This window comes from Mirounga angustirostris, unplaced genomic scaffold (genome assembly GCF_029215605.1).
Source record: "Mirounga angustirostris isolate CCGP_5_RB_7025 unplaced genomic scaffold, mMirAng1.0.hap1 SCAF_14, whole genome shotgun sequence".
Lineage (NCBI taxonomy): Eukaryota > Metazoa > Chordata > Mammalia > Carnivora > Phocidae > Mirounga > Mirounga angustirostris.
Genome location: NW_026991722.1, coordinates 58,698,568 through 58,724,768, shown reverse-complemented (window position 1 = coordinate 58,724,768; position 26,201 = coordinate 58,698,568). Strand labels below are relative to the sequence as shown.

The following is a 26,201-nucleotide window of genomic DNA, read 5'->3' as shown; positions in this document are numbered from 1 at the left end:
GTCTCCTTTCACATATAAAAATTCCTTTATCTCTACCCCCCCCCAACAAGATATGTGTTAGCAATCATCCTCCAAGCATATGGCCCACTGATATACATCTGAAGGGATCCATGACTAAGTTATTACTAGTAGTAAATGACCTTTTCCTAACAACAGCTAGCCCTCCAAGGTCCTGTAAACCTTGCTTCCAAATTCCTTAGAGACTGACGCTATCCCTAACCCACTTCCAACTTAAAAGTATGTAAACAGCCACTCCTCATGACCCCAGTGCAGCTCTTTCTGCCCACCAGGTCTTGTCCCCATGTTTTAATAAAACCACCCTGTTTGCACTGAAGATGCCTCAAGAATTCTTTCTTGACCTTTGGCTGCGAACCCCAATATTTTCATATCAGGTAACAGTGGGGGTGGGGTCGGTGGTGATAACTAAGGTTTTTCCAGCTCTGTGACGATACTTATGGCCAAAGTAAGACAGACTGTAGATGGAACCTCCTTCCTTTGCCCAGCTCTTGGTTCTTCCAAGTGCATTACTTACAACACAAACCTCCTTTCTTCCCATCCCACACCGTCCTGTACGTGTGTGCATGCACACACTGCTCAGCACACAGTGGAAAGTATTATTCCAGGAAATATCCTAATCCTCCAGGCCACCCAGTCTGCTTCAGGCAAAATTCCTTAAATGCAGGTTTGTGGCATCATAAATTCCATAGCAGCAAAAATTCTGCATGTCAAGAATGAGCAGTAGTGGAAAACACATGAAGTTTCCAAACAAGGAGAGGTTCCAGCTGGGCTCTGCCTCCCTAGATGAGAATTATCCAAGCCAGACTGCTCTTGCATCAAGTCCAGAAACTTGTAGGGATGGGTTATGTGTTACGATCTTCAGAGAACACTGCCCCTGGGATCCCATGCTGGCCTGTGTCTGGCGCCAGCACACAATCAGAAATTCTCACCATCCCACAGAACCCTGAGGCCATGGACAGTCGAGGGCAGAAGCCAAAACATACCCCGTGGTTCATTAGGATTCAAACAAAGAGGGAAGTGGTAGAGGAAAATTCTTGACATTCCCAACATTCTCAGCTGGCAAAAGCTGAATGGAAAAACCATTACTGAATGCTCTTTCTGTGCCATTCAGAAGAATGTTTCTGATGTTTACACAGACCCTCTCTCTCCACAGAAAAGAAGAAGGCCTATTTAATATACCCACTCAGATGTCCTACAATCCAATAGTAGGTAAAGTTGAATAGAAAACGGGCTGGGAAACTATATGGCAGACTATTAACAGTAGTTATTTCTGAATAATGCCATTATAGGCAGACCACCACTTGTTATAATTTGCCGGATTATTTCTTTAAAATTTTTAAAAGGATACACTACTTTAACAATGAGAAGGGATTTTTTTTCCCCCTTCTTTCTTCTTTCTTTCAATTTGCCAATTAAAGTCAAAGAGCTTCCTCGACATTCAGGGATCAGGGCACTGAAGCAAAAGTACCAGGAGGAAGCTGGGTTTTAGAGGTAACTTGACCTCCTTTTGACTCCTTTTTGACAAGGTATGGTCCAAACCTTCTTTAGGAGACAATGATAAAACACAAATCCAAACATCCTTCCACAAAAGAAGGTGTTGGTGGGGAGGGCATGGATTCGTGTTTTGTAAAAGACAAGGTAATGAACTGGCATATTCTGATCCCTAGAATAATGTATAAGAAGTCAAGGTTTTGAAATGATGTAGAAATACATTTCTTCCCACCCACGTTAATACCCAACTACAGAGAACCTCAGCTCTAATTCCTGTCTGTTAGCAAGCCAATGGAATTTCCTCGAAGTCCAGAATTCTGCCCCACCCTGTCCCGAAATTATCTGTGTTTCTCATCACACACAGTCCCCGTTCATTGGAAGGAAATGCCATGAGGGTTGGTCATGGCTCTCCCTCTTTCCGTACGCTGCACTCTGCTCAGGTTGCTTTGGTCTCTCCCGTCTATATACAGCCCTCCTGTTCACAGTAAACATCCCATCTTCGAGACACGTCTCCCTGCAGAACAGGACAGCAAAGCAAACATCACTTGGGATTACGCCCAGAGCAGGACAGACCTTGGCCCATGGGCCCCAGAGTGGGGCCTGACCCAGCGCTCCCTGGCGGTGGTACCCGTCCTGGAGCCCTGCCACCATGGTGCCCGCAGAAAAGCCTGCCTTGCTGGGTGCCCACGACGAGCTTCCCGAATCTGTGACAGCACCTTGCTAGGAAGAGATCAGGGTCACAGAAAACACACTTGCAGGCGTGTGGTTTCATTCACCCCCAAAGCACCAGGCGCCCAGGCCTTGTGCTGTGTTCACCGAGTACAGCCTGCAGACCCCCCTTTCCTTGACTGGTTATCTGGAAGTTTCCACTGGAGAATTTAGATACTGTAGTGGCCACACAGCAGCCAGAGGGATCCTGTTTTTAACTTCTGAGTTATGTTATTTACACATACCATTGAATCTATTTTTAACTTTTTAATTGTGGAAATTTTCAACCATACGCACAAGAAGAGAGCATGGTACAATGTGCTTCCATGCTCTCATCTCCTAGTCTAAAGATCAGCCTGAACACATGGCCCCTGGCATGTTTCCACCTCCCCTCCCACCCCACTCCCGCCACTGGAATCTTCGGAAGCAAACACTCGATGTCATGTTATGTTAACTGTAAAGCAGAACGGTTTTTTCTTCAAACAAAGTCAAATTGTGTAATTTTTCAAAATCTTTCTAACTTACTAAGCATAAAATCCAAACTGTCCTATGGTGTCACTGGGGCACTCGGCCCGTCCTCCCCCTCTCTCTCCCCAGCCCCTGGCCTCCTCCCTGCTCCCTGAACACGCAGCCACATGGAGCCCTCAGGGTCGTCCCACATGCCTTCCCCAGACTGGACCCACCTCCACTAGACATCCTCACTCCCACCTTTCATTTACACCTTTTTCAACTGCCACCTCCTCTGAGAACCCCTCCTGACCCCCTATCTGGGCCATAGCAGGGACTCACAAATACATAATGACAGAACACACATGATAAAACAATAACCCTGTGAAGGCAGGTGGACTAGATAAAACTCTTCCCATTTTATAGATGAGAAAATAAGCTCAGAATGGTTCAGTAAATTGCCCACAGACACACAGCTCTTAAATGGTGTAACCAGCCCTCGAACACAGGTCTTCTGACTCCAAATTCCATACTCTTTCCATTCTTCAGTTGATTCCCTGCAATGAAATGCTGCATAAGTTGATGTAATGCAGATACGGGCTTATACTAAACATATTCATTCATTCAACAAGTATCTATTGAACACTTGGTATGTGACGGGGACTGTTCTAAGGAGGTGGCAGGTAGAATAACAGTCCCCAAAGATGTCCACATCTTAATCGCTGGGACCTGTAAATATGTTATGCTACATGGTGAGGGGGCATTGAGGTTGCTAATGGAATTAAGGTTGCTGACCAGCTGACCTTGAGATGGGAAGATTACCCTGCATCACACAGTGTCCAGCATCATCATCAGGTTCCTTACGAGTGGCAGAGGGAGGCAAGAGAGTCAGAGAGCTTGGAAGATGCTCTGCTGCCGGCCTTGAAGATGGAGGAATGCGGGCACAAACCAGGGAAGCCAGGCAGCCTCTGAAAAAGGCCAGGAACGGATTCTTCCCCAAAGCCTCCAGAAAGGAACACAGCCCTGCCTATGCCTTGGTATTGGCCTGGTAAGCCCTTCTCGGACTCCTGACTTTCAGAACTGTGAGGAGCTGTTTGGAGCTGCTCGATGTGTGGTGATCTGTTCCAGCAGCCCTAGGAAACAAACAGAAGGTGAAGAAGGAGGCGGAGTCAGGCCGCCTTCAAAGGGGCTGCTCTGGATATAAATGTCTCCAAACAGCGAGCTCTGTGTTCTGAGGACACTCCAGCTGTTCCTGTTTAGACACGTCCTTTGGCGCCTCAGGAGCACGCTCTTCTGTTATTAGATGAAGTCCATGTGCCTAATTTCCTTGTCACGAACGACATTCACAGGCTTCATAGGCCCTTTGGTTTGTATTTGATCCAGACTCAGGAAATTAGGTGCACAAAAGTACAAAGCGAAGGGGAGGGAGAGTCAGGAATGGAGGGGAGGGCAGGGGAGGAGAGAGGAGGAAAAACACAAGCAGATGAAGTGTGTCTTAGAGTCTTCTTCCAGGCGCAGCGGCCTGTCTTTGCCCACGGAGAGTCGGAGAATGGAAGTTGGCCTCAACCCAGGAGCACAGACAATGCTTCATAATTAGAAGCTACTTAGGGCGTCCCCGACCAAAATACACACCCGTAAAATGTTGTTGCCTGACTTGTGAAGAGTCCTCCCCTAGCGGCGCGGCCGTCCCTCCCGGAACAGGCCAGGCCTCCCGGAGGGGCCAGCGCAGGCAGGCCTGGAGGTGGGCAGACACCCACAGGGGAATGAAGGACAATGGTGGGGTCTACTGTGACAGAGAGGGTGCTGCAGGCACAAGGGGCAGGGGCTACTTTCAGGCAGGAGAAGCTCCCCCTTGCTTCGGGAGACTTGAAGCTTGAGGTTTCCCTGTCTGCTGTTCCTGTCTGTCCCCTCCCCGTTTCCTTTCCCTGGCTTCCAGCCTTCTCATCCCCGGGCTGAGGGCACAAGTGCTTGGAGTTTCCCTTAGCACTCACTACCTTTATTTTAATATACGTACATGTCCTTCCTCGTTCTCTCCCGCCAGTGCCATTCTGCACCTAACCTCCTAATTTCCTAAATGACACCAACACCCCCAAAGGGAACACCTCTGGGAACCGGGTCTGCCCGCAATGGCGGCTCTAGCCCTGCCCACACGGCTGCCGTCGGACTCCCCAACTCGAATGCCACAGTCACCCTTTCCTCCCGCAGCTTCGGTCTCCGATTTCTAAACATCCCTGGACCTCTTCTGCTGTACCACTTTTAAATCAGGGGATTCCTGAGGCTTCTTCTAACAGATGATGGGGCAGAGCCCTACCACAGAGCTGTTTACCTCATTTGTAACAGCATACACCGGATTTGCAGGCTTCTGCTGGGTCTCCTTACCACATAGTCCTCACTGGGTTTTCCTTCTGAGGGGGTGCGATGGGAGCGGAGGGTGGAGAGGAGGAATAGCTCCCTTACCAGGATGTCAATGTGTACTAATTAAAAGCACCGTTCTCTTGTGATAGGTGGAGGAGGAAAGCAAAACCAGGTATTGACCCTCTTCCACTGGACGGAAATACTTATGGAAATCGTTCTCCAGTGGGTGTGGGAAAAGCGCAAGAGGGTGAAGCAATTTCCCGCCAGCCGTGGACGAGGAGCAGAGTCTGCGCATGTGCTGTTGGCTGCGGCCGCTCGGAGCCGGGCCTGTATTTCCAGTGGCCGCAGCGCAAGCAAGGAGGAAACCAGAGCAGCTCGTTCGGAACTTCTAAGAGGCCCCATTCTTCAAGGGCTTCCAAAGGTCAAAATTTCCTCTGACTTTAGCCACTGTCTATGAAAAGAGAACCACTTTCTTGACCACAGAGTCCGAGGCCCCGAAGAAAGAAGGAAAGAAAGCACAAAAAAGGTTTCTTTCGATGTTTGTCAAGCCCGACCTTGACCTCAGCTATTTGCTGCCTTCGTTCTCTTTTCTTTCTCGGGGGCCCACGGAGACCCGGCGTTTTGGCCACGGCCCTGCGGGGATGCCTCTGTCTCTGCGCATGTCATCCTGTCACTGCAGGAGCCTGGGAGGCGCTTGCAAATGTAGGCCCAAGGAGGCGAACAGCAGGCTCCACAGCACGGCTCCCCAGCACGCTAACCCGTCGGCTCCTGGAGGGCACCAGCCGGACTTGGCCTTCTTCAGGTACCCAGCTTCCTGGAACACTTCTTTTTTAAAGATTTTATTTATTGAGAGAGAGAGCATGAGCAGGGGGCAGAGGGAGAAGCAGACTCCCCGCTGAGCAGGGAGCCCGACGCGGGGCTCCATCCCAGGACCCTGGGATCATGACCTGAGCTGAAGGCACACGCTTAACCATCTGAGCCACCCAGGCGTCCCGGCTGGGAAAATTTCTGACAGAAGGAACAAGCAAGGAGTAAACAAATCGGGGTGGTGTAAATATACTTATTATATTATTTTCTGGAGTGCTTGAAATATCTCACAATTGGGGGTGAAAAGTTTGTACACTCACTAGGAGAGTCACTGTAAGCCTTTGAATCAGTGGGTTTCAGCCCATGTATTAAGTAATAAAGTCTGGTCCCGGGTTAGATAACACTGCTGAAAAAAACTAAATCAGAGGCAAATAATACTATTTTGAAGATAGGTTCCTTCTTTTAAAAAACGTAATTTAGTCAAGTATCATGCATTTCAAATCTAGTAATAGTTTGGTAAATTATAAGTGATCACTTCACAAATATAACCTTACTTACAGTTCTATATGAATTTGTTACAGGGAACACATTTTAACATTTCAAAGATTTAATATTTTATTCAGAATTTTTTCTTTAAGTACTGCTCTGAGGTCAAGACTGCACTTCTGGTCCACAGTTAGAGATGAAAAACAGCTTGCAACTTGTTTATTACTTATAACTTACAAAGGTTTTAGGAGTAGGTAACCTCACATTCATCTATAGATTTAACCCAATCCCTATCAAAATACAGCTGGAGTTTTTGCAAAAATGTAAAAGGGGATCCTAAAATTCCTGTCAAAGTGAAAGGGACACAGAATAGCCAAAATAATCTTGAAAAAGGACAAAGTTAGAGGACTCATACTTCCTAATTTCCAAACTTGCTAAAAAAAACCTACAGCAATCAGGGCAATGTGGTATTGGCAGACGGGTAAAAATTAGATCAAAGAAAGAGAATTGAGTCCAGAATTAAACCCGCACATTTGTGGCCAACTGATTATCATATCAACAAAGGTGCCAAGAAAACCAATTTGGGCAAATATCTCACAATTGTTGAAATATCTTTTCAACAAATTGTGTTGGGGCAACTGATTCTGTATGATAGTAACATACAGAGAGTGAAGTTGAATCCCTTCCTTACAAGATATGCAAAAATGGATCATAGAACTAAAGGTAAAAGCTAAAACTATAAAACTCTTAGAAGAACATATATGAGTAAATCTTTGTAACCCTGAGTTTGGCAAAGACAAGTGTTGGTGGGAATGTGGAGCCTCATACATTGCTGGTAGGAATATAAAATGGTGCAGCCACTTTGGAGAAGTTTGGCTGGTCCTCAAAATGCTAAACAAAGAGTTACCATAGGACCCATCAATTTCAGTCCTAGATATATTCCTAAGAGATTAAACAAACAAACAAACAAACAGAACTATCTACATAAAAACTTGTATGTGAATGCTTAAAGCAGCATTATTTATAAAAACCAAAATGTAGAAACAACCTAAATGTCCATAACCTGATGAATAGATAAACAAAATGTAGGGCATCCATACAATGGAGTATTAGCCATGAAAAAGAAGGAAGCACTGATTCAAGTTACAATGTGGATCAACACTGATGACATTATGCTAAGTGAAAGAAGCCAGTCACAAAAACACACAGATTGCATGATTCCATCTATATGAAATGTCCAGATGAGACGAATCTAGAGGCAGAAAGCAGCCAAGGGCTGGGGGACTTAGGAAGAAATGGGGAATGACTGTTAATGGGTTTAAAATTAATTGTAGCAATAGCTACACAATCTTAATATACTAGAGTCCACTGAACTGTACACTTTAAATGAGTCAGTTGTATGGTCTGTGGATTATATCTCAATAAAGCTGGGGGGTTTTTTTTAAAGATTTTATATTTAGTTGAGAGAGAGCATGAGCAGCAGGAAAAGGGACAAGCAGGCTCCTCACTGAGCAGAGAGCCAGACGCGGGGCTCGATCCCAGGACCCTGGGATCATGACCTGAGCCAAAGGCAGATGCTTCACTGACGGAGCCACCCAGGCGCCCCTCGATAAAACTGTTTTTCAAAAAGAGAGGTAATACTCTACATGCTGATAATCCCTGCAGAAACAAATGCAGACAAAAACGTTTATCAGTTAATTTTATTTCCAACCACTAAAACTCCAGGATGGATTACCCAAAAAAGATGAAAGCATGGCTCAGCTGCTTCAGAGGTGAACCAGAGAATGAAAACAAAAAGCTTATGAGACTGAAGCTTTGAGCAAGTCTAGAATGGGTGCAGGAGTGGACAGGAAAAGAGTTCCCCTGTCAAGGAACAGGTAAATAGTACATACTACAGCTACCTTCCTACTGGGCTCTCTTCAGAAACACAGGGAGGGACCATCTCAGGCACCAGGAAGTAATGAATATACAGTTGACCCTTGAACAACATGGTTTGAACTGCACAAGTCCACTTAAATGCAGATTTTTTATTATACAGTACTGTGAACACATTTTGTTATGATTTTCTAATAACCTTTTCTTTTCTCGAGCTGACTTTATTGTAAGAGTACAGTATATTACATGTAACACATACAATATGTGTTCTCATGAAGGCTTCCCATCAACAGTAGGTATTAATAGTTACATTTTGGGGAGTCCAAAGTTATACATGGATTTTCAACTGTGTGGGGGGTCAGCACCCCTAACCCCCATGTTGTTCAAGGGTTCACTGTATTTTAAAAGCCACAGTAGGGCAAACATTATCTCTACAGTTTCAGATTTCTTAGCAGGAAATTCATTTTGTATAAAACATTGTAGAGTGTGTAAATGGAAAGTTCAGTAGGAAAGACTGAGGTAGATGTCTGAAAAAAAGTCCCAAGCTGGATGAAGTAGAGCCTCCAAAGTACACAGAGCAAGAGAACCCAGTAGAAGCCTGTGGCAGACAAAATTACGACCACCAATTAATTGTTCACCTCTGTGTGAATCCATGCCCTGTTTATGCCAATGGAGTTTTCTCCATTCCTTTAAAGGCTATGTCTCCCTATTATTTGACCTTGGGCTAAGCCATGTGACTTGCCTTGGCCAAAGGAATATAGGCCATGTGTCATGTGCTCGTTCTAACGCTAGCATTAAGAGCTGTGCCTTGCTCCTTGTGCTTCTGTATTGCCCAAGGAGAGCTTCCTCAGGTAGCGGCTGCCTCTCTAACCCCAGAATGAACAAGCAAGTAGAGTTCCCCCAGGCACCACCACACTGACAGACCCACAGCTTGAAGCAGAGCCACCTCAGCTAGAGAGCTCTATAATATTTTTGTAACTTTTCTGTAAGTATGAGTTTTTTGTTTTGGGGGGTTTTTTTTGTAGGCTCCACACCTACTATGGAGCCCAACGTGGGGCTTGAACTCACGATCCTGAAATCAAGACCTGAATGGAGATCAAGAGTCAGACATTTAACCAACTGAGCCGCCCAAGCACCCCAGTACAAGAGTACTTTTAAATAAAAAGATAAAAAAAGAATTAAAACACACAGCCATGTGTCAATTTTCAGGACTAATAATGGTATTCTAAATTCTAAATAAAGTCTTGTTTATTTAAGATCATATTTAGACTTCTACAATAGCTCAATCTTCTATTAAATAATACGGGCTTAGTCCTATTCAGTATTTAATATTGTTCTTACTTATCATTTCTTTCATTTTCCGTGTTCCATCGATTTTTTTAAAATACCCAAAAAATGGCGGTAGTTAAAAATTATATAATTTCCTACACAAATCCTTGTATCATGTCATTTTTACCATTAAATTCAAAGCTCCATAATTCTTGCTAAGTATTGGGAAAGGGGGCCTATTTTTTAGTCTGTGTATGTGTTCTCCAATTTCATCTTTAAAAAGTATATAATGGGGGCACCTGGGTGGCTCAGTCGGTTAAGCGGCTGCCTTCGGCTCGGGTCATGATCCCAGGGTCCTGGGATCGAGCCCCACATCAGGCTCCCTGCTCAGCGGGGAGCCTGCTTCTCCCTCTCCCTCTGCCTCCCTCTCTGCGTACTTGTTCTCTCTCTCTATCCCTCTGTCAAATAAATAAAAAAATCTTTAAAAAAAAAAAAGTATATAATGACGAGCTTGACTTCAGAAGTCAATCTATTCAACTTCAGATGTGTTAGTAGAGTCAGGGGAGAGCTTTTATTCTAACCAAAGAACCATCAATTCACCTTTGCGGAATTTGTGACTGTGGCGCATTTGAAATGCAAATTTTATAAATACAACTATTCTGACTGAGGCAGTAGGGCAGATAGACAGCCATAACACTGACTTCAACCCAAGTGAAACAAGATAATGATGTTAATATTTGTTCATGTTAGATTGTTAGAATAATATTGCTCTGATGGATCAGATCAAGAAAATGAAGCATGGAATTCTTCCAAGATATGAACATTTTAATGGAGTTATCCTATGGATTGCAATTGTGTTTTAAAGCAAAAACAGAATGACTTGGAAGCACACTTCTAGAACATGGAGGCTGCAATTCCTATAGATGAGACTTTTTTTTGGAGGGGGGCGCGGTGCAGAGGAAGAGAGAGAGAGAATCCCAAGCAGTCTCTACACTCAGCGAGGAGCCCAATGCTGAGCTCGATATCATGACCCTGAAACCGAGACCTGAGCTGCTTAACCTACTGAGCCACCCGGGTGCCCCCAAACATTTTAATAACAATGAGGATATTCTAGTCCCCAGTTTATGTGGAAAAACAAAGAAAGGAGTCCAAAAGAAACCCAAAGGGAAAGACAGATGTGTTGACACATTAGGACAGAAGCCTCATCTTCCCATCACAAACCCTGACCAGTGGGAGATAGGAGGACGAAGCTGGGCAGATAAATTCCTTTCTCTCCCCTGGGACCTCTTCAAGCTCCTGTGTATATCCTTCCAGGGCGTCTGCTGCCCCACTGCTGAGTTCTCCTCATAGCTCCACACAAAGCAGAAACCAGCACAACAACTCATTCCGAGAGGACAGGATGAAAACCCCCAAAAGCCCACACCAACACTACAACACGGGCACTCCAATGGCACTCTTGCACCCTCTATACCCCTCTTGGCAGCAACAAACTGAATGCACAAACCTTGAAAATGTTAAGCTTCTAACAAATTGGATTCAACAATCACTTGGTTAATTGAAAATGGTTAATTGAAAACACTTCTTTACAGAGGCAGTCTATGGATTACCGTTTGCCATTGAAAGGATCATAGGATGTTCATCATATGTGGTTGAATGAAAAGCATAATTAAGACAGCATATCAAGAATGAACACTCTCTTCTACAAAGAGAGGGAGGAAGAGAGGGCTCCTTTTACCTTTCCAGTGCTCAGATGGGAGAGTGAGTTCTCAAGAGTATGAATTTGTGCCACAAATGTAGTCCAGAATGAATACCGTGTATCCTAGGCAGAAGTGGTTCGATAGTTCCACAACTAAACAAATACTGAGTAATTAACACATGCTAAGCACTGCACTGAGCATTATACCCCTTTAAGGACACAGAAATCTATGTCTTTATATTATCAAATCATAAATCCAAAGAGATTTTGTTTGTTTAAAATTGTGAAGACTAAGAAGAACAGTAGCCGATTCCTACAAAGATAAGGAGGGATAATATAGTGCGCTGGACTCCAACAATGAATGAGACAGAACAAACAGCAGTAGGCACATGCAGCAGCAGGGAAGGTATTTTTAGCTCCAACATTAGGCAACATCATTATAAGCACGATTAAATCCAACAACAAGCTGCCAAAATGACTGAGAAATTGCCATCACTGGAGAGATGCGAGACTGCATGGAGGGACAGCAGACAAGGACAGCCTGAGGATAACTAAATCAGGCCTTCAAGGGTTAGAGGCATCAGTGACCACAAAGGCTGTGCAGACATTTCTCACATGGTATCCACAAATCTAGATTCTAAAAAGCATCCACCTGAAGTTCTCATCCAAAAGTCAGTCCCTCCTCCCTGAAGCACTAGTGTGGACTTGGCCTTGCACACCTAATACTAATAATTATCATAGTAGATACTACTACTAATACATATAACACTGATACAATAATATATAATATATATATAATGAATATAATATGTATAATATAATAACATATATAATACTATGCTTTTAAAATGACAGCAATACAGGCACAGATGTCTATCACCTCTAAAAATCCAATTTTAGGAAAAGCAATTAGAATTATTAGAAATATGGTCATACGAAAAATTTTCTATTGCTATTTTGCTTTGAGATGGTCAGGCAGCAAGCTACAAACTACAGTAGTCACTTTAGAGGACCAAATTTCATCAAAAGCAGTCACCTACTTGAATATTTTATCAGAATAGGTAAGTAGATGTCAAATACTCTGTTTAGATCATACAGAAATCTCTCTTCAGAAACACTGTTATTACCACATGAAAACAGCAGGTTATAAAGAACCCTGAGCCCTTTGATATGAAGTTACCAACACACACAGAGTGAGATATCTGAAGAATGGTCATCTAATGTAAATAGCGGAAATTAGACTTATTGTGAGGATCATTTCATAATGTATAAAAATATCAAATCACTATGATGTACACCTGAAGCTAATATTGGATGTCAATTAACCTTCAATTTAAAAACTAAATTTGAAAAACAGTGGAGATATCTGGGTGGTGGGATTTTGGATAATTTTACTCTTGGCTGCATGGCTTTTGTGTGATTTTTCTAGCAGAACAAAACTACAAAGCAAAGCTCAGGACCCAAACTGCTGGATTCAGATTTCAGCTTTCAGCCTAATGGGCTGTGTGATCTTGAGCAAGTTACTTAACCACTCTGTCCCTCTGTGACCTCACTTATAAAGAGGGATAAAAATAGTCCCCAGTTCAGAGTGCTGTGAGAGGACTAAGCGTGTTAGTTAGTACACGGAAGGCATGAGAACACTGCGTGGAACATAGCTAGCCCTCAGGAAATATCCGCTAATAGGAGAAGCAGTAGTACTGCTAATACTAAGCCAGCTATTGGTAAAATTGACTGATGCTCTTTAACAGTGAGTGGCTGCAAAAGCAACTATTTCATGACCAAAAGTAAAAATGGGAGCAAGAAAACCTCTCTGCTTAAGTTTAAATAACAACCAAAAAACCAAACCCCAAACCCCCAAAACCTAGCAGATCTACATACTACAAATATACGTACATAGTAGGTAAAGAGGAAGCTATGTAAAGATGAGATCCCTGAGTATACATTTTCTCCTAGGATCCGCCTTCTCATTTCGGAGGTCAGCAGGCACAGCAGACTAATAGAGTTACAGAGGTGCTCTAAGTAATGGCTTCGTGTGTGCAAGTCTGTGCTCTCAACTTAGCAGCAAAATAGAAGACATTCTAATGAGGTTGACATTTGTAGGCCAGAAGATTCGTCCGGATTAAGAAGAAAGACATCTTTAAAACCCTAGTAGCCTTAATCTACAACTGCTGGAGTGGGGACTTGTATAAAATGAAAGTTACAGAAACACACACTTGACTTGTTAGGAGCTAATAAGGAAAGGGATGCATTATCCCAAACCCTGGATTCTCTTCCTTTGAGAGAGAGATAATCAATAATGGAATTCAATAGTGTATTAGAAGGTGGTAAGAGCTGTGGAGAAAAAGGAAGTGAGTGGAGCAGGGACGGAAAAAGGGGAAGTGTTGACATTTGAATAGGGTAGGTAAAGAAGGTGACACATGAGCTTGGATCAGACGAGGGGAAGCTCAACCTATTTTACTCCGTAATCATTAGCTCTGATGAAAGTTTTGAGTAGGCTGGAAGCCCCCAGTGAAGACAAGCTAGTGGTTATCCCCGTGTGTCACTTATTCTGAGCACCCCTTTCAACTTTGATAATATACACTCTAGTGATTACACGAATATCCTGTTACAATCAGTCTGTGCTGGTATTATTTCACTTTTTAAAATCTAAAAACACGAGCTTCTTAAATAATCTTCCCCATCAATATTTTTGGCAAATAAAAGGAATGAAGAATGAGACAAGTCATTGGCTCTTTCTGCTAACCCAACATCCATTGCCCCGTTTTCCAGTAAGAGAACCCATATTTTCCTTGGGTAACTAAGCCTACCGGACTTCCAACCAGTGTGGCTGATGGCAGCCCCTACCTTTAGGGGTAAAGTGTATTACCAGGCCCTACAAACAAGAGTGCCAAATCCCCCATGAACGCTACTACACAGTGTCAAGTTCAGGAGTGGGACACATGACCATGCTGAGACACGGGGCGCAACTCGCGGAAAAAAGGTACTGTCATCTGTGGGGCTGCTCAGGTGGCAGAATGCAGGCCTGGAGTCACTGATGCAGCCATCCTTGCCACCCTTGGGGAAGGGGAGGAAGTGAGTCTGCCTAAAAATGAAGCCAGTCTAGAGGGAAGCAAGCAGAGAAACAGGAATAGAGCCGGGTGCCTCTGACAATACATTTGGGGGACTTGATGAACTTGGCCCTATCTCAAGAGGGCTACCCCATACATTTTCACACAGTGGAAGAACACATTTCCTTTTTTGATTAAATCACTGAATCTGGGTTTCTGTCACTTGCAACCAAGAGTCTTGCCAAATACAAAGAAACCTTCGGGAACCGGGCTCAGTATTTTCCCTAGAAAGCCAACAACTTACCCGTTCCTGCCCAGCAGTGTCCCAGATGAGGAACTTATGAAGCTCATTTCCACAAGGCACGGTTTTGGTCATAAAAGATGCCCTGAAAAAGAGAATCAACATCTCCACGTTACCAGGCGCCCCTCAATCTTCACAAAGACTCCTGTTTCACACAAGTTCATTTTGCCTCAGCAAGACTCCAAAAGCTCCCTCCTGGGGGACCACTAAGAGGAAAGAAGGGCTGCTAGAGTCCTGTCAGCCAGAAGAAAATATTCTGCATTTTTTGTTAGTCTAACTGGATGTTTAGGGAAGGAAAAATTTTTTAAAAAGAGAAGAATGCATTCAAAGCACTGTGCTTCCAAAAACACTGTCCTAAGATAGTACGCTCAATTGTTCTAAGATAATATGCCCCAAATCTCAGGAAAGAAAATAAAACCTAAGATTTTAAAAACATATTATTACAACAATGAGGAATTGACCGGGCAACCCACATCACAGTGTGGGTCTTGTGATGGCACACACAGAAAACTGCCTTCCATATGCACCCATGCTATGCATCCAACACTAGTAGCAACTAATAGAATACCGTATCTCATTCCCACCCTGCTTTTATACATGCAGGGGTAAAGGTTGGTGGTTTACCAAATATTTACATTTTCTCCATTAAAAAAAAAAAGGATTCAAAACTCTCAGTAGATAATGAAACACTTGACACTTTCTTTTTTTTGTATATTTCCTGTTAATAAATGTTTTCTTTGCATTCATGAAAGACATAAATAGACAATACGTGGAAAGTTTATACCCTTGACTTTTTTTTTCTGTGAGATAAAGCTTCCCATTCATTAAAAACTAGTGGGTCTCCCCAACAGTGGGACAACCAGACATGATAAGGCTCCTCGTGTGATGGAATAAGAAGCACATACATCATCTGTGCAGCATTCTGGCCAAAACCAGTTTACCTGAATGTAATCATAAGAAACAGATTAGGCAAATCCAGAATGTAGAGCATTCTACAAGACAACTGGCCTGAATGCTTCACGTAAGTCAAAGTCATGAAAAGCAAACAAAACAAAAGGTAGGAAGATTGTTCTAGAAGCTAAATTAAGAGAGAAGAAAGAGATAAAACAACCAAATGCCCCTTGGATCCATCTAGAATTAGGAGGGGAAAATCTTTAAAAGACATTTTGAGGACAACTGGGGAAATTTAAATTTAGACTATATGTCAGATACTATCATTGAATCAAAATTAATTTTCTAGGGGCACCTGGGTGGCTCAGTCGGTTAAGAGTCTGACTCTTGGTTTCAGCACGGGTCACGATCTCAGGGTTGGGGATCAAGCCCCTCGTTGGGCTCCACGCTCAGCGTGGAGTCTGCTTGTCCCTTTCCCTCTGCTCCTCTCCCACCCTCTCTCTCCTCTCTCTCTCTCAAATAAATAAAATCTTTTTTAAAAATTAATTTTCTAGGTGTGATAATGGTATACTCACTATGTTCTTTTTCTCAGGAGAGGCACAGTAGAGTTTTTAGGGGTAAGGTATCAGGCTGTCTACCCTACTTCCTATGGCCCAGCCGACCCACCATCCAGCACACAGTACAGCCCTACGTCACTCAGCACCCATCCCAGTAATGTTTCCTCAACTTCTCCTACTTTTCCCCAAGACTAAGAGGCAAACTACACAAGTCCCAAGTAGAAAAGCCTATGTCCCTGCAATTCCCACACAACCCTCACAACATACTCACACAATGCCAAAAGTTAACAGTTCTATTTATCAACCTACGATTGCACTAAATGGAAATTCTAAGCAGTTTTCTAAGTGATATGACCCAATATCATCAAAACCACAACTGTCCCATGACACTATTTCTTTTATTTATTTATTTATTTTTTTTTTAAGATTTTATTTATTTATTTGACAGAGAGAGACACAGTGAGAGCAGGATCACAAGCAGGGGGAGAGGGAGAAGGAGAAACAGGCTTCTTGCGGAGCAGGGAGCCCGATGCGGGGCTCGATCCCAGGACCCTGGGATCATGACCTGAGCCGAAGGCAGACGCTTAACGACTGAGCCACCCAGGCGCCCCGACACTATTTCTTTTAAAGTGCTTAAAATATACACAGACTACTGATAAGAGCAAATATATTCCAAAAATGGAAATGTCTTTATTACTTTTCCCATTACAAAAGCAATATATGGACATCCCAAAAAAGAAATTCAAAAAATGAAAACAAAGGAGGAAATAGAAATCAATTGTCATGTCACCACCTAGCCACAATCACTGCTAATAAGTTGGTATATATCCTTCCAAATTATGTTTATACAGTGTTTACATCCGTAATTGATCATACTCTACATTCATTTTGTTTTCCCTCCACTCGATGTATCATGGATATCTTTCCATTTCTGTGAATACAGATCAACATCATCTAAAATGACTAAATAGGGCGCCTGGGTGGCTCAGTTGGTTAAGCGACTGCCTTCGGCTCAGATCATGATCCTGGAGTCCCTGGATCGAGTCCCGCATCGGGCTCCCTGCTTGGCAGGGAGCCTGCTTCTCCCTCTGACCCTCCTCCTCTCATGTGCTCTCTGTCTCTCTCATTCTGTCTCAAATAAATAAATAAAATCTTTAAAAATAAATAAATAAATAAATAAATAAATAAATAAATAAATAAATAAATAAAATGACTAAATATTCTACACCATGTTATGGCTTTATTCACTACCCCAATGATGGACATTTTGGTCACCTATTTTCCACTATTATGATGATGATTAAATGAGTATCTTTGTACTTATATCTTTGTGTCCTTGTACAACTATTTCCTTAGAAACAGACATGCCACACTGGGTGGGAGCAGCCTACACACTCATGACGACAATGTAGGAGATGACCTTCTCCCCCCCAATCCTGATCTTTCAAATCTTTTCCAGTATGATAAGGAGAAATGATATGTCATTCCCATTTTTATTATGCTTCTTATAACTTTGAACATCATTTTAGTGTTTATTTGTTCACTTGCATTTTTCTTAGTAAATATTTAGTTTGTGACCTTTGCCCACTTTTTGGTTGGGGTGCTCATCCTTTTCTTATTCACTTCTTGAGTATTTTACACTAACCTTTTGTAATTGTATTTTACACTAACCTTTTGTAACCTATTTAAATAATATTTTTTCTGGTTTAACCTTTGGCCTTTAACTTTGTTTAGATAATTCTTCCGTAAACACCTTTGGTTTTGTTTTTACTTTGATGTAGGCCAGATTTTCATTCGTTCTTCAATAAATTCTAGGCACTAGGATAAATATCAACCCTGCGCTTAAAAAGCTCTCAGGCTTAGAAAACTAAGTTCATGCCTTTAAAACCTTAGAACCAGAGACTTTTAGAGATGGAAAAAAACATGAAATATCCAGGCCAACCTCTTCACTCTACAGACAAGGGGGATAAAATCTGAGTCCCGAAAGACTGCCTTGTCCATGGTCAAAGAATCTCTCAGCACAGTCAGGAACAAAATGCAGAGGCCTGCCCTCGCTTCCAGCAAGGTAGAATGAGTGTTTAGATAGCCCCTCAGTTTCCTCATCTGAGAAACAGAACCAGTATCTACTTTGCATATCTGGGGGGCTATTGTAGGGTCAAATGAGGGAACGATACCTGTGAAATTCCTGCTTGATACACAGTAAGTCTGCGAGGAACAGCTTTAGTATAGTCGCCATGCGGATCATACACACACACACACACACACACACACACACTCATGTACATACCTCTCTGTGTTCCTCATTTCCTGCCACTAGAAAAAAGACGACTAATATTTGAAATGACGACTGACAATCCTTGTTCTTTTGGTTGTTTGGGTTGTTGTTTTTTTTTCTAACAGCTTTGCTAACATTCAATCTTAAGAACCTCAAGCTTCTTTTCTTCTCTACAGATTATCTTCCAGAGTGGTGGAGGGGGGAGCCTTGGCAATGCTGAACTGACTTCGTTATCTGTGGGAACCAAAATCTGGCATAGAAGTAACACAATTACCTTGTAAAAGTCGAAACAGAAAGGGAGACACACAACACACACACACACACACACACACATATGTTCAAGATGTCAACACAATCTGCTTGAATAGCAAAGCCAAGATTTTTCATTGTGAGTCACAGAAGACGATAAGAATGAACTCTTTTGATGCTGAAACAATGACATTTTACAGCCCGTGGACTTTCCCCAGTGGCAGTTTGATCACAGTGGGAAGAACAAGGGTGGACTTTGAAAGTGGACTCACTTGGTCGGAGTCGTCGTTCGCTGCTCGCGGCTGTGGTATGCCTCAACAAGTCACCTCACTGCTCTGATTCTTGGAGTCAGCAGCATTACAGTGAAAAAGGCCCTGGGCCTGGGGCCTGAACTCAAATGTCTACAGGACTAGGCAGCAACCATATAAATGAGCCAAGCGGACTAGGTGTAAAACTCATACTGATAAAAATAATAATAACAGTAAACAGCGGGAGCGCCGTGGAAAGGAGAGAGCCCGCCCACCCACACCGAGCACCAAGGCTCAGGTCCAGCTGGCTCCTGCCACGTGGGCATGTGCACCGGCTACGCCAAGTCTACTGATTTTTTAAAAGAAGCCAGAAATGCAGGTTTATTATGTAAAAATCTCCTGATTCTCCATTACTGGCTTAAAAATTTTAAAGCACTGTGCAAGCTAAACAAAACTCATCTAAAGCCAGAGTCCCAGCACACTGAACCCAGCAGCTGGAGGATGAGAACTGCAGTCCGTATATAACACCTTCCAAGAAATGCTTTTGTTCCTGCTAGCTTTAGTTTTCTGAAGCTGGAGTCTGGAAACACTTTTTTCAAAATCATAAGAGAGGATAAATTTTGAGTGGGTTTTTTAATTGGGCAATTGAACTATATCAGGAAAGGACAACAGATAAGAATGGAAGAGCCCATCCCAACCTTGACTCCAGAAGAAAAGTAAGGAATGTAGACAGCAGAACAGCACAGAATTTACAGTCACTTAACATTATGTTTATGAAGAAATTTTAAGGTATGAGAAAATGCTTAAGTTTGAAGTTTAGTGGAAAATAACAATTCAAAATCATATATACAAAAATGTTTTAAGACCTAAAGCTGGTAAGTGTACAGAAAAATAAGGACAACCTTTCTGAAAAACAATTTGGCAATATCCATCAAGAGCCTTAAATATGTTCATATTCTTTGACTGAATTATTCCATTGCTATGAATTTAACCCAATGAAATAATCAGAGGTACGTGCAAATATTTATGCCCCAGGATATACGTTATACATTATTTAAAAAGTAAACAAAAAAAATTATAAATAACCTCAACAACTTAAATGGAAAATACAGCCATTAAAAATCATTGCTTTTAAAAAAAGTTTTTATTTATTTATTTATTTATTTGAGAGAGAGAGACAGATTGAGGAGAGAGAGGGCAGGGGAGGAGCAGAGGGAGAGGGACAAGCAGACTCCATGCTGAATGCAGAGCCCAACACGGGGCTTGATCCCACGACCCTGAGATCATGACCTGAGCTGAAACCAAGAGTCAGACACTTAACTGACTGAGCCACCCAGGTGCCCCAAAAATCATTGCTTTTTTTATATAATGATGTATGTCAATTATATCTCCATAAAAGTGGGGGGAAAATCCTTTTTTTAAAGACCATTTAGTAACATGGAATTCATAATATAATGGTGAATTACTAAAGATTTTATATACACATAGCAAAAACCCTGGGAGAAGATATACTAGATATTTATGGTAGCTACTCCAGAAGGTAGATTATGGGCAGTTTGTTTTTTCTTTTTAAGATTTTATTTATTTATTTGAAAGAGATAGCAAGAGATAGAGCATAAGCAGGGGGGAGAGGGAGAAGCAGGCTCCCCAAAGCGGGGCTCCATCCCAGGACCCCAGGATCATGATCTGAGCTCAAGGCAGACATTTAACCAACTGAGCCACCCAGGAGCCCCAGATTATAGGTGGTTTTTATATTTTCTTCACAGTTTTCTTCATTTTCAATTTTTTATTAGTATATAATACTTTATAAAAAGAGAAAATAGTATTTCCATGTTTCTAAAGATTATGTGATATTATAAGAAAATGTTCAAAATATATTAAGAAAATAGGATAAAAAACTGTATGTATACTATGATTCCAATTTTTATAAATTCTGTGGTTTTTTAGAATGAATATGAACTTTTATAATCAGAAAAATTAGACTTTACTCTTGACTCTGTCAAGGAAATATACAGTAAAGTGTTCCTTTTATTTTGTCTTCTAAGAAATTTGTATTCATGAAAGAAAAATAAGGCAGAGGATAGAGAATGCATGCTGTGGCATGGCAGGTAGAATATGATGCCATTTTTGGTTTTAGAAATTATGTATTTGTACACCTGCATAGACACAGAAAATACTTACAAGAAGCATGTTAAGTATGCACTTTGGACGCTAAATATTGTTGATGTAAATTGAAGAAAATGGGATCAGAAAGCTAGTAAAATCCTCTGACTTCAATTTTTATTTTACATTTTTATGTATGGTCTGAATTTTTCATGAGCATTATAATTTGAGGAATGAATACATAATTTTTTAATTAATGGACTATTTAGAGAAGTATTAGGTTTACAGAAAAAATGAAGATAAAGTACAGAGAATTTCCATATAATACATAATTTTTTAAAAGCCCAAAACCACCACAATGCATTCTTAGACAAAGCAGGGTCAACAGGGTTTGACTGATTGTCTCCAAAATGGGTACCAATCATCCATACGGCTCCCCCTCTGAATGATTGCCTCCCACCATGAGGTGGGATTTATTTCCCCTCCCTTGAATCTGGATTGGCATTATGACTTGCTTCAACCAAGATACTGTGACCCAAATGATCCACCTCTTAGAGGCAAATAGTCTTGGAAGAGAGAAACAAGGTCTCCCTCTGGAGCAAAGCACAGACATGTTTACTGCCCATAATAAAAGATTTGGGTTCCCTAAACTTGGGGGTCCTCTCTTATAACTCAATCCACTGCATATAGCATATCATCTGATCCTCTTCACATCACCCTACAGGAAATTAGTGCTCCAGGAACCAATACAAAATGAGAATACTCCAACTGCTGCTACTTCCTCTGTGTCTGATCCAGAGTTGTGTGTCCTCTGCCAGCATCCATGAAATGGACACAGCTAACTTGTTCTTGATGCATATTTTTTGTGAACATGTTTCTTTAAGGCACTTTTAACTGCAAACTGTAGTGGATTTTCTCACCTACCCCACTCCAGCCACTGGCCTATCAACCAACTGCTGGAGCATCTACTTATGCCCTGCTATGAATCTTCTCCACTTACGAGTGATAGAGACAATCACCCCTGTGCTCATCAATCCTACAGTGTTGCCAAAATACAGACACACATTCTTTCCCTTCTGAAGAAAACAAAACCTTTGCTCTCTGCAAAGAGCATGATATTTTCAGGGAGAAACTTTAGTGAGGCCAAGTTCTAAGAGAGTGAAAAAGCAAGCACCTGCAAAATGGCACAGCAAAGCACATCTGGCAAAAGCATCTGTAGGAAAGGGGAAAACAGAATAGGAAAAGGTCCCTATATTCTAAGGTTGGGGTCTCCGAGTGAACAGTCCACCTCCCCTCCCCAAGCATAAGAATGGAAATGCTAACACTCAATTAATCCAGAAAGGAAAATCCATCTGCCCCCACAGACTCTGGACAACTGTGCTGTGTGAGTAGACAGTATTTCCAGGTTTACTGGCAGGAACTTAAAGCTCGACCTTCAGGGATTTGTCCTGTGTCTCATCTTCCATCTGGAAATAAAGCCGATGTGACTTACAGAGTAATGCTCTTGGAGATCAAGGAGATGGTCTTAGGCTGAAGCCCAAGAAGCCAGTCAGCTAGGAAAAAAGAATTATTGACAGGGACAGTAAGCCCAGACATCCTGCCTAAAAGTCACTGCATTTCTGTCACAAAGTCTTTACAGTTGGGATAGATTCTCATTGGCTGGGGTGAAAACTGCTTGAAGGCTCAGGCACAAAGTGACCTCTCGATGTTTTGGAAGGAAGAAATGTGAAAGAGAAGAACATACAGGAACTTACCCAATGGTCGGGCTGATGTTGTGGTCAAAGTGATCCTGGACAAATCGACACACGATGCTTGATTTCCCAACCCCGGTATCCTGGAAAAGATTGAGGACACACAGCCATGAAGACCAAGGGTATCAGTTCTAACCTAGTATAAACATAGAACCAGATGACAGGAGAAGTTACTTCTCATCGGTGAGAGTAGGAGAGGAGGATATTTTCTTCTATTTCTTACCAGTATTTTCTACAAGGAAATTGTATTGCTTTTGTAGAAAGGAAAGAACTATGGTAAAAATAAGCTTTAGAAACATGGCCCACATACATACAATAATTAACCCAGAACTCACATGTTCACAATATATGTATCTCCAGAAATTCGAAAAATTTTGAAGGGGTCTAGAGGAGAAGTATGGTAACACACTGCATTGTTTTGGTAGAGATAAAACTGCTTTTGTTCAAAACCTTTAGCACTCAAAAACTATGTAATCTATTTTTCTAAGTATCACCCAGTAAGACTTATGAATTCTAATGTCTGCATTTCTAACATTTGTTCTTCAGAATCTAATGGCTGAATAATAACCTCCAGTTCTGCTTAATTATAAAAAGGTCTCATCTCAATGCTCTTTCTGTTAAATAATTCTTTAAAGCTGATCAGGATAGAGGTCCATGACACGTTGGAAATCAAATACATGCATTTCTTTTTTTTTTAATGATTTATTTATTTATTTTTTACATATATATATTTTTTTAGTGTTCCATGATTTATTGTTTGCGTATAACACCCAATGCTCCATGCAGAATGTGCCCTCTTTAATACCCATCACCAGGCTAACCCATCCTCCCACCCCTCTCCCCTCTAGAACCCTCAGTTTGTTTTTCAGAGTCCATCATCTCTCATGGTTCGCCTCCCCCTCCGATTTCCCCCCCTTCATTCTTCCCCTCCTGCTATCTTCTTTTTTTTGTTGTTAACATATAATGTATTATTTGTTTCAGAGGTACAGATCTGTGATTCAACAGTCTTGCACAATTCACAGCACTCACCATAGCACATACCCTCCCCAATGTCTATCACCTAGCCACCCCATCCCTCCTACCCCCCACCACTCCAGCAACCCTCAGTTTGTTTCCTGAGATTAAGAATTCCTCATATCAGTGAGGTCATATGATACATGTCTTTCTCTGATTGACTTATTTTGCTCAGCATAACACCCTCCAGTTCCATCCACGTCGTTGCAAATGGCAAGATTTCATTCCTTTTGATGGCTGCATAATATTCCATTGTATATACATACCACATCTTCTTTATCCATTCATCTGTTGATGGACATCTTGGCTCTTTCCACAGTTTGGCTATTGTGGACATTGCTGCTATAAACATCGGGTGCACATACCCATTCGGATCCCTACATTTGTATCTTTGGGGTAAATACCCAGTAGTGCAATTGCTGGATCATATGGTAGCTCTATTTTCAACTTTTTGAGGAACCTCCATACTGTTTTCCAGAGTGGCTGCACCAGCTTGCATTCCCACCAACAGTGTAGGGGGGTTCCCCTTTCTCCGCATCCCCGCCAACATCTGTCATTTCCTGACTTGTTAATTTTAGCCATTCTGACTGGTGTGAGGTGATATCTCATTGAGGTTTTGATTTGGATTTCCCTGATGCCGAGCGATGTTGAGTACTTTTTCATATATCTGTTGGCCATTTGGCAAATACATGCATTTCTATCCACTCCCTCCAAACACCTTTGTCAAATGGCTTAAGGAATAAAAGACACAAATTCATAAGGTCAAACAGATAGGAGATGAGACACCAGACAAGTGATGTCAATGAAAAGCACGTGGCCTAGTGGTCACTGGGAAAGAAGAAGTTGGAACCTTGAGGGCCACCAGGGAGGAGAGCCACGGAGAAGCAAGACAATTCATGCCACAGAATCCCTGAACACATCAAGAATTGGAGAACAAGGCTGAAAGCAGGAGTAACTGTTGAAAGGCTGCACAAAAAAATACCCTTGGTGCCCCTGGCCACAAAACCATAGGATTGACTCTCCTGCATTCCAAGAAGAGGTGAAAGTTGAGTCTCCAGGAAACCTGTATCAGACAGGGCTAGGCTTGGGGTCTTGAGATGCAGCTCACACGTTGCCCCATGTGAAGCCGGACAGAAGAAGTGTGGAGTGCCCTCTGGGTAAGAGGGAAAAATCCTGCAGATCCTGACACATGGAATCCCCCAACTAAAAGCGATGTTGCAACAGTCTACAAGCTGCTGTGCTAATAGACCTTTCGGGACACATTTTAATCTATCAAAAATAAACGCTCAGCTAAGAAATACCAAATGTTTATACCCATACAAAAAAAGAGCAGGATACTATTTTAGAAGATTATTCAGCGAATAAGACTGACCTTAGAAATTAAAAAATATGATGGTAGAAATGGAAATTTCAAAGGAAGAAGTATAAGGTAAAATCAGGAAACTGCCCAGGAAGTAGAATGTACTAGAACAAAGCAACTGGCCTCAGTTGGCAGTCACTGCTCTTCTAAGAGGGATGGCAAGGCAAGGAGACACAGAGATGGCCTCCTTGACACATGCTCATCGGAAAGGACCATGCAATCTATATGTGAATGGGAAACGACATAGCCCAAAAAGAAAAAAATACTGATATGGTTCTCTTCTGTTAAAGGTGTCTAAAAGCCTGAAGATCAAGGAGGAAATGTTGAAAAAAAGAAATGTGCTCTTCTTTACACTGAAATACAAAATGAGATTTGAAATATCAACTGGCAATCTGAATTATTTTTACTCCTTCTCACGCCGCGCTGCCCCCCCACCCCCACCGCCTACCCCCATGCTTAGAGGACAGTTCCTGCAAATGTGGAGCAATAGGGGCCCCGGCTGGTGACACTCATCAGAACATCATTCTCCAGAAGGTCTCCTATCCCAGGGAGAGTGGCCTTCACTGGTTGTGAGCCATAATGAAACAAAAGCACCAAAGGCCTTTTATCTGCAGTGTGCACATCGATGTGCAGAGTTCAAAGAGGTGGTGACAGAATTAAAACACTAGCTCTCGGATTCCAGATCAATATGCCGCTGCTATTTCTGAGCCGAACCTTCAGGATGGATTCCGGCTAATGTGTCTCACAGTTCCCCAAACCCCACAACTCAGTTCTTTTTATCTCAGTTGCTTTGAACTCCCTCTGTCCCCCGGCCCCATGGATGAGCAGCCCTTGTCACCCTTTAGCCCACACAACCCCCAGAGAACGTAAAAACCAAAGGATGATGCTGCCCTACCCTTGAAGAGGAGGAAAATGAGCTCTTGCAAGGTGAACTGCTCTCTGCAAATGGCCAGGTGGGCAGGGTGGGGACCGATGTGTACTTTTACATATTTTTATGTCACAGAGCTCATAGCGTGCAACTCCTCCCATAGGAAGCTCTCAAGTTCATTATCCCACAAGAAATGCTAAACGATTCATCTTTGCTGCCTGTGCACCCCCAGAAGCCATCCCCAAGATGGGAAGGCAGGGCTGACGTGAGCGTCTATCTCGTCCCCAGTGTAGAAATGCTCTCTCTCAGGCTCACCACTGGGCCAGCAGGCAGTCAGCAAGCCCTGCCCTTCCCGCGCCCGCAGCGGGCAAACCAAGACCCACAG

The 26,201-nt window shown here is 42.4% G+C and overlaps 1 protein-coding gene across 3 annotated transcripts in view; it reads right to left on the bottom strand.

Moving 5' to 3' along the window:
* RAB31 (RAB31, member RAS oncogene family) overlaps positions 1 to 26,201 on the bottom strand; it is a 149,281-nt gene that overhangs the window by 72,864 nt on the left and 50,216 nt on the right. For all 3 annotated transcript variants that reach the window (XR_010407325.1, XM_064577927.1, XM_064577926.1), the window contains exons 2-3: positions 22,578 to 22,657; positions 14,504 to 14,585 (exon numbers count right to left, since the gene is read on the bottom strand). Coding sequence is in view for 2 of the 3 variants with exons in the window: in XM_064577927.1 (XP_064433997.1) it covers positions 14,504 to 14,585; positions 22,578 to 22,657 (162 nt within the window). In the remaining variant the exon portion in view is untranslated. The remainder of the gene's footprint in view (positions 1 to 14,503; positions 14,586 to 22,577; positions 22,658 to 26,201) is intronic.